The following is a 9,367-nucleotide window of genomic DNA, read 5'->3' on the forward strand; positions in this document are numbered from 1 at the left end:
CATCTTCAAGCAACATGAAGAATATAGTTAATTGCTTTTACAGCTCAAACATTTCTAAAACAGTTGTGCTACAACTTTCAGTGTTATTTCAAAGACTTTCTTTTGTTTCAAGTCATGTTTTCAATGTTCATGAAAGCAACCAAGTGAATAAAAACTTTCATATCTAAAATTTCAGCAAGAATCAGCTTCACCAAACCAGGAATCCTGCCTTGTCTGGGGACTCTACTGAAGTCAGCACAGAGCCAGTGTTTTAGAGCAGCAGTCATTTCTGGCCACCTTCTGAAATGAAGGCCATTGGAATAAGATTTTTACACCGTTTGCTTAGCAAATTTATTTTTGGCTTCCAAATCTGGGCATGAAAACAGATAGCTTTTTTATAGTTCTCTGTTTTGGACTCCTCATGGAATCCAAGTTAATCTGAACATTGTCTCCTAAGGACTAAACCCAGAGCCGGGCACAGGCCACACCTTCACTGGCCACACCTTCACTGGCCACACCACCAGCCCTTTTGGTGCTATCATGATCTGGAGTCCTTAGACATTTCTATTTCTTTACATATATATATATTTAAATCACTATTCATTTTAATTATGTGAGAATTTAATAGCATCCCACTAAACTATGCCTTGCAGCAGATAAAGGTACAAGCATAGGTACCTGGAGTGCAGCCATGGATATAATATCACACCCTATGGCCCAAACTAGAGCTGAGCTACAGGGGAAGCACTGGAAAACAGAGATAAAGCAGATTTAAGCAACAGGAACTAGTTGGCAGATGGTACGAGTTGATAAATAACCCCTGCCAACCCCAGAAGTTGTACCTAGCTCTTCTTCTGTGGGCCTTCCTTTCCCCCTCTCCTTTTTACCAGGGCCATTTGGAGGCAGAGCAGTACTTTTTAGCATGGCTTGAAATTTTCACTCCACCCGACTGACACTGCTGCTGTGGGACACACTTGGTGGCACACCGCTGCTGTGGGACATACTGGGTGGCACACCGCTGCTGTGGCACACACTTGGTGGCACACCGCTGCTGTGGGACACACTGGGTGGCACACCGCTGCTGTGGGACACACTGGGTAGCACACTGCTGCTGTGGCACACACTTGGTGGCACACTGCTGCTGTCGCACACACTTGGTGGCACACCGCTGCTGTGGGACACACTTGGTGGCACACCGCTGCTGTGGCACACACTTGGTGGCACACTGCTGCTGTCGCACACACTTGGTGGCACACCGCTGCTGTGGGACACACTTGGTGGCACACTGCTGCTGCGGGATACAAGTTGTCTCACACTGCTGCTGTGGGACACACTTGGTGGCATCCTGCTGTGGGATACAAATGGTAGCACAGTCGGTGGCACACTGCTGCGGGACACACTTGGTCATACACCTGGTTGCATGCTGCTGTGGGACGTATGTGGTGGCACACTGCTGCGGGGCAGAAGAAGTCACAAAGCGGTGCGAGACCCATTTGGTTGCACGCTGCTGTGGGACACACGTGGTCACGCACCTGGTTGCACATGGCTGCTGCGGGGTGTATGTTGTCACACACTGCTGTGGGATGCACTTGGTTGCACACTGCTGCTGCGGGATGCCCTTGGTCAGGTGCGGCTGCTGTGGCGTACACGTGGTCACATATCTGGTCACACACTGCTGCTGAGGGGCATAGGCGGTCACACATTTGGTTGCACACTGTTGTGGCACAGCCTCAGTGGCACACTGTTGCTGTGGCACACACTTGGTCACACAAGGCTGCTGCAGCACACCCTCAGTTGCACACTGCTGCTGTGGCATGCAGGTTGTCACGCACCGAGTTACACGTGGCTGCTCTTGGATGCGTTGGGTCACACACTGCTGCTGTGGTACACACTTGGTCTCATACTGCAGCCGCGGCACACACTTGGTTACACACTGTTCATGGGAGAAGCTGGAGGACATGATCCGCTGTCGAGGGACACAGGGGGACACATACTGTGGTGTGCACAGTGTTGAGTGCCAAGTAGGCACTGGCAGATGTCTGGCAGTATACACTGGCGAGCACTTGATGGGGATGGGGTTCTGGTAGGCTGGAGGGAGGCACTGGTGTAGATAGCATGACATCTTGGTGAGGCTTTGGCAGGAGTGGAATGGCACAGAAGAAAGCAGAGCCTTCAGAGAGGCTGTTTCTTGTGGTCCTGCTGCTGCCTGTGCTCCAGGACTGGCTTGTTTCACAGGGTGCTGGAGAAACGTCCCGCCTATGCCACGGTCTCAAAACCACAACAGCAGCAGCTGAAGACCCAACCCATAATTTTTGACTCTGAAACATAGTATCAAGTCAAACAGTGGGGAAATTCAGAGACACGTAGCACCAAATACCTCCCCACACTGCAAGTCCCTCCCCATCACCTGGACCTCCATGGGGGAGAACTAATCTCGGAGGTCAGCAAAGGAACGGCTGATCTCAGAGCTGTCTTTCAATCATTAAACCCAGTTTTCCCTTCCTCTGACCTCTTACTGATGCATTGAAAAAAAGGACCAACTCAGAAACAAAGTCTGAAGCTCTCGCCACATCTGCCATAGCAGGAGAGGCAAAGAGCACCCAAGGCTCCGCTGCTTGATCCCATCACACCATGGGCAGACAGAGGTCCCCAGCTCAGTCCAGCGTCACAAAGTTCATGCTCATTAGGGAACCAAAGCCTATTAAAGGGTAGTGATACCACAATTGAACACAAACCTGCTTACAGCTCTTTTAGCATTACCGTTCCCTGATACACCAAAGCTGCTCTGACTGTTGTCAGGCACCCCCAAAACCAAACAATAATAGCAGCACCCCAATTACTGCTAGCAACCTTTCCTTAAATTCTTCTGGATTGTCTTTTGGACTCAGAGGCCCAGCTGCAGACACCAAGAGCACACTCCTACTCCAACACAGCAATTCAAACCAACTCATTTTAAAAACTTGTCCCATAGACCATTTTTAACATGTAAAAAAGTAAAAATAAATCTGCATTTCAGCAGCTACAGAGGCTCAGCACAAACCAGACTTACCCAGCTCCCTGGTGAGAACAGCTCAGTGATGTGACCAGTGAGCTCTAATAGAAGGAGAGCTTTTATATAGCTACTAAACGTGCCTTGAAGGTATGAGGTACCCATGACATATCCTATTAGCTCCTATGCAAAAGCTGTCTTGTGTGCAACACTTGTAGTGACTAGCATCAGTGTACTCATCCTTGAGGATGAGTAGTTGAATGTTAGCTGCCCATAGTAAGAGTAATTACCTTTAGTATAATCCTCTCTGGCATGGTAATACTGAAAGGTATTTGGAGAGGCAGCAGCAGTGGCATCCCCTGCCTCAGGGGTTTTGCAAGGCAGAAGTGCACCCAATAACACTGGTAATGGCTTTCCAGAGGTCTCACTGGAACCAGGCTTCTCAGTCCTTGGAAATGTCTTGGTGGTCCCCATGAAATGGGGCCATCCCATCACTCAGCCTCTTTCCACACACACGTGGCACTGGTTCACACTGTGAGAGCTGCACTGACCACTCCATGTCCTTCTCCATCTTTAATCCCTGGTTAGAGCTTCTCATTTGCCCTATAAGGCCTCGCAGCCAGGGCTAGTTGTGTTTGCGGGGTGGACATAGGGCACTGGCTTCTCTAAGGAAAACAGGAGCTCCTAGTAAAGTTCAGATTATTCCCTTGGGTGGACGCAGTTCATCAGCCATAGAAAACATTTTTAGCTTGTGTAGTTCCAGAGAGCACATGGCTGCTGGTGTCCTGATGTTCTCATGATCCCAGTGCAGTCACCTGTCATCAGAGCAATGGGAATACACTGTCCAGTGACTCTCAGATGAGCGGAAAAGATGAGCTACAGTCACGTTTGATTGCAGCCCTTGCACAACAAGCTCAGCTGTCAAAGCTGCGACTAGCAGCACAACAGGCCACAAAAAGCACCAGGAGCAGATAAACTTCCTCCACACTTGCGGGTGACTTTCTCAGTGAGTCAACTTCTTATCACACACTGTGCCCAGATTAAAGAGACTGGTTAGAAAATTAAGACATTAATTCTTTGAAGTCATTGGTGATCTGATCAATGCTTTCATGTGTACGTTGTCACATGTAATATCCTCCATAAGTGACAATTTCTTCCTGCTGACTACAGGGAGATCTGAGGGGGACTAGTGCAGAGGAGTGTTCAGCCCAGTGACATGTAGCACTGATTGAGATCAAACACACTCCAAGGGGATCACTTCCTGAGTATGTTTATTAAAACCCATGGTTTCTTGTGAACTAGAGAAATGGTTCTGCCCAGGTGGGCAGATTCTTCCTCCAACTGAGGAAGAATCACAGAGAGTGAAATGCTCCCTTTACCATAAGCTTCTCCATCAGGAATGAATCCTGCCCCTTGATGGTCAGCACTGTGTTCATCTTTGCCTGAACCACAAGTAATGTGGCTTTGTTGTGTCATCTCTCTTGGAGAAATTGGTTCTTTGATCCAAAGCCATAACTCTTCATTGCTTTTTAGCTCCAAAGGTTGTAGCTGTGATCCTCCTTATTAACCAAAGTGAGCCATTCACATTTATATTATTTCCATTCTAGTCTTGATGCAGACACTGCCCCAATCTTCAAACAAATCCTTATTTCATCCCATGCTTCACTGTAACCCCATGTGTACCTGCCCAACTTACTGAAAGCCCAGGTGAACTTTAATTTTCTGATCACAATAATGACTTGTCTTTCATGTTAACACCCAGTAGTGTCCAAAACTATAGAATCTAAGAAAGAAAACCCCTAGAAACCCAATTAGGGTCCATTTTGACTTTGTCAAGATACCAAATTTGGACTTTCACTATGCAACAGTTTAATGAGTGCTTCACTTTCCCATGGTAATGCCTGTCAAAAATGTGTGCTTCTGTTGTCATCATCTGTGCATATCCTGGTAGTATCCACCTTCTCTTCACAAGCCAGCCCTACCCTGAAGTGGTTGTCAGCTAAGAAAACCTCCTGTGCTTTTTTAACCTGCCTGACAACTTGGAAAATGGCATGAGACGAAGGTGGGGAAAAAAAAAGTTAAAGCTGTGGCACTGAGAAGCATGGAGAGGGAAGCTGAAAAACATCCTGGAGGAGATGCCAGATGAGACATTGGGAAATCCACCACCTTCCCTTTAATAAGTCAGGAATGTGAAGGAGCACCGTCACAGTGTGGCAATTTTGGAGCATGAGCAAGGACACAAGGAACGCAAAACTCCCTGCCTGCTCCAAACATAGAAATCTGGCAGAAGAAGGAGCCGCTCAAAAAAGAAGACAAAAGAAACAAGGTAGATTGTCCATGTATGATCTGGGATATTGGGTTGAAACCTCAAATGATGTAAAATCAGCCTTGCTCCATTAATGGTAATAAAAATACACCAATAAACTGGGCAAAGATCTGTAAATAGGAGGGAGCTACAGTGGTGAGTTGTTAGGCTTTAAAACTACTGCCAAGTGAAGGACACCCAATGTGCCAGGCTACGATAGCACAGCCAAGAAATATATCCACCTTGGAGAAGTATTTGCATGAGGTTGGGATGGCCATTTCCTCCAGCCTTTCCAAGACACAGCCATTCTCTCCAGCCTCTCCAAGTATTGTGGTTTAACCCCAACCAGCAACTGAGCACCACACAGCCACTCATTCACTCACTCCCTTCCCCTCCCACCTCTTGCCCTGGTGAAAGCAGGTAAAACCCATAGGTTGAGATAAGAACAGTTTAACAATTGAATTGAAATAAATAAGATAATAGTAACAGTAATAACAACAACAATAATAAGAATGAAATGAGAGGAATGAAACAAATAAAAACTTCCAAGTGATGCACAATACAATTGCTTACCACCCACTGCCTGATGCCCAGCCTGTCCTTGAGCAACAATCAGTGCCTCCCAGCCAACTCCCCCCATCCACTATTATACTATATATAATACTGTATTATATATTCAGTGTTTCTATACTGAGCATGATGTTCTCGAGAATAGAATACCCCCTTGGATAGTTTAGGTCAGGAGCCCTGGCTGTGCTTCCTCCTGTTTTCTGTGTTCCTCTTACTGGCAGAGCATGAGAGACTGAAAAGTCCTCTACTTTTCAATATTATTCTCAGAATAAAGCCGAAACACAGCACTGTACCAGGAAGAAAACTAAATCTATCCCAGCCAAAACCAGGACACCAAGGCATGGCCATTTCCTCCAGCCTCACCATGGCATGGCCATTTCCTCCAGCCTTGCCAAGGAATGGCCATTTCCTCCAGCCTCACCAAAGCATGGACATTTCCTCCCGTCTCTCCACAGCATGTATGTGTCCTCCAACCTCACCAAGGCATTGTCACGTCCTTCGAACTCGTAGGGCATGGACGTTTCCTCCAAGCTATACAAACCACTAGAGCGCAGCATTCGCACATGCAACCACCTCCTGCAACAGCTTTCAGATCACAGATACTGATGGTTGGGAAACTGCCTTCAGATGCCCCCTCTCTCCAGGAAAATAGTCTAAATTGGCAGCCTGTGAACTAGCCCAAGCCAATGCTCTCTGCAGCCCACCCACAGCCTCCTGTTCCCACCGCTGTAAAAGCCAGAATGCCTTATTCCAGCTGCTCACATGTAGATGTGCTCCTGGGCATTAAGAACACACACTGAAACAGTAGCTGGGCAGCACATGGCATTCTTCACCCAAGAGTACATCTGTTCAGTGGATCTCTGAAGGGCACTAAGGTGTGTGCAGGGAGGGGAGGGCAGAGAATAAAGGAAACATGAGAGAATAAGCAGAAATTGTACTTTTATTGTATCAGACTTGTAATTAGAAAGCAGATTACAGGCTGTAGATAATAAAACTTAATGTATTATTACCCAGCAAGCAGTAAATTCACAGTCTCACTCTTTCAATGATTTAACAGCCCTGAAGGCAAAATACTCACCCCATCATGCATTAGAATGAAATGCTCCTGACTTGGACTCTTTCTTGCCTCATTTTAAAAGTGTTTTATTACTTAATGAACTCTCGCTGTTCTGCAATTAGTAGCCCCACACCCCTCTTTCTTCTGGTTGCTACCAGGCTCAGTGAAGGTTATTCTGTAGAAAATCTGACTACATGGTCATAATAGCTCTGGTGACTCTAAAAATACTTAAGCTGAGCTGCAAGTTTCAAAGCAACTTTCTCCTTCCCCAGCACCCATATTCTTTAGCTCCATCCATTACCTGGGCTTCCAATGGGAGGGGAACCGGGGTGCTGAGGTTTGAACTCGAAGCCTGGTCACAGCCCCAGTCACAGCAACAGTGTTAATCCAAAGGCACAAAAACCCCAGCAGCACAGCTCCAGGGGCTGCCAGATCTGATTGGGGAAGCAGTATGTGGTCACCAAGGCACCCAGCTGCAGAAGATGAAGCTGTGAAATATACCTAGTGGAGCCTCTATCACACCAGTAATGAGAATGTGGGAGGACAACCTTCTTGCAAGCCAGGGACTGAGAAAAACAATATAGGAAAAAAGGAAATCCAACGTTTTTGAGGAAATATATTAGATATTAAGAAAAAAAATCCTCACTGTGAGGGTGGTGAGGCACTAGAAGAGGTTGACCAGAGAAGCTGTGGCTGTCCCATCTCTAGCGGTGTTCAAGGCCAGGCTGGATGGGGCTTGAAGCAACCTGGTCTAGTGGAAGGTGTCCCTGCCCGTGGCAGGGGGTTGGAACTGGATGAGCTTTAAGGTCCCTTCCAACCCAAACCTCTCTGTGATTCTATGAAATAAAAAACTGCACTTCTCTCCCCTCTCCCTCCCACCTCACACCCCACCCCCCCACTCCCCCCCGTAAAACGACAAACCAAGACAGGAAAGAAAAGCAGCAGCAAAAGCAGCACTTTTCTATTAGAAACACTGGTATCTTCACCTTCATCCACATACCGGTGTTAGAATGAAGCAAATTGTGAGAGCTCAGGATTGTTATGATATTAATGACTAACTCAGAGCAATGGAAATAAGAAGATCCAAGGTAGGTCTCTCTCTCTTGATCTTGAAGACCAAGAATTGCCCCTCCCAAGCTCTCTTCCTGCTGCATATTCATCTGCTCGATGCCCTGTTCACTCTTTGTCAGATGTCTTCTAGCACTCAACCCTGTTAGTATTGGTTTGCAGTTCCAGCACCTCTGAGGACACCAAGGTTGGGTCAGAGTCTGTTTTGTCAGATACTGCATTCATGCAAGGCTGTGAGGCTCCTCAAATTCTTCCATGCTGCTCTGGGACTTACCCCTTCCTTTTCCTCTCCAGGGAGTTTGTTCTGTTCGACAGAACATGGTATTAAATCAGATGCTCAGGACATACTAAGGTTTTAAAATTTCCTCTTTCCATAGCAATTCAGCTAATAGAGCATGTTTAGGATTATAATGCAGGGCATGTTTGTATAATCTCCAAGTCCTCTGGGCCTGATTCTCTTCCTATACTCACCTTGTGCAACAGTGTGATGCCATCAAAATCACAAGAATGGCATAGGTATAACCAAGATTATCTCCAATAATCTGTGGCATTACACAGATGCAGAAACAGTTGGAGAAGAAAGAGTTCAATTCCTAGAGCCTGCAGGTCTTGCAATTTAATCTCAATTAATTCCATCTGCAAATGGAAGAGTCTGAAGTTGCCATTACCAATCTCTAATCCCACAGTAAGTCATACTACGGCAAGTCTAATTAACAGTATTTGATAGATTCATCAGAATCAAATTTACCCAACCCACCAGTGAAGCAATGAATCAATGGAAAGACTGTAACAGATTTGGGTGTCAGAGAGGTCTTTACCTACCCCAGCAGCTCTACCTTTCAGAGGGAAGGGCCTGTGCTGTACATGGTGTACATTTTTTCACAGCTCCAGAACTGCCCAGTTTGCAGAAACAGGTGGTTTTTCCTGACCTTTAGGAGAGAAAACTCCCCATTCTTAGGCATTTTCTATTTTAGCAGCAGAAGGCTGATGTGTTGGCCATGCATGAAGCTTGTTCTTATTCAGATGTTTTCTAAATGCTCTCTTCTAAAGTCCCATAGCTTCGTTCCTAGCAGAAACAGCAACAGAAATAACAGAGGAAGCAAGTTCACACAAAGATTCAAAATGTGAGGCCTGAACCTCAGAGACACCCAAGGTCTTTTGAGACATCTTTAGAAGCATAAAGCAACCTTAATCCAAATGCAAGTAGTGTCCTGAGAACCTCCTTGTTGCACCAGACACCTGCCTGACCACTATGCTGCTGATACCCCAGCAAGATGGTATTTTGTCCCCTTCAAAGAGGGTATGGAAGCCTGAACCCCAGCTCCCAGTTCTTCAGCATCAGCAGTGGTGCAAAAATGAGCAGAAAGGTAAGGTGACCTCCAGGGTGCTCTACTTTACA

The 9,367-nt window shown here is 46.5% G+C and overlaps 1 protein-coding gene across 1 annotated transcript; it reads right to left on the bottom strand.

Annotated features, from left to right (window-relative positions):
- Positions 1 to 862: 862 nt before the first annotated feature.
- Positions 863 to 2,116, bottom strand: LOC115602821 (keratin-associated protein 10-1-like). Its single transcript, XM_030474253.1, has one exon. It carries the CDS (start codon positions 2,099 to 2,101, stop codon positions 863 to 865), a length of 1,239 nt encoding a protein of 412 aa, XP_030330113.1. The 5' UTR covers positions 2,102 to 2,116.
- Positions 2,117 to 9,367: the final 7,251 nt, after the last annotated feature.

The sequence above is a fragment of the Strigops habroptila genome, chromosome 22 (genome assembly GCF_004027225.2).
Source record: "Strigops habroptila isolate Jane chromosome 22, bStrHab1.2.pri, whole genome shotgun sequence".
Classification (NCBI taxonomy): domain Eukaryota; kingdom Metazoa; phylum Chordata; class Aves; order Psittaciformes; family Psittacidae; genus Strigops; species Strigops habroptila.

Excerpts from the sequence above, each read along its gene's own strand:
- LOC115602821 (XM_030474253.1), bottom strand. The coding sequence starts at position 2,101 with ATGTCATGCTATCTACACCAGTGCCTCCCTCCAGCCTACCAGAACCCC.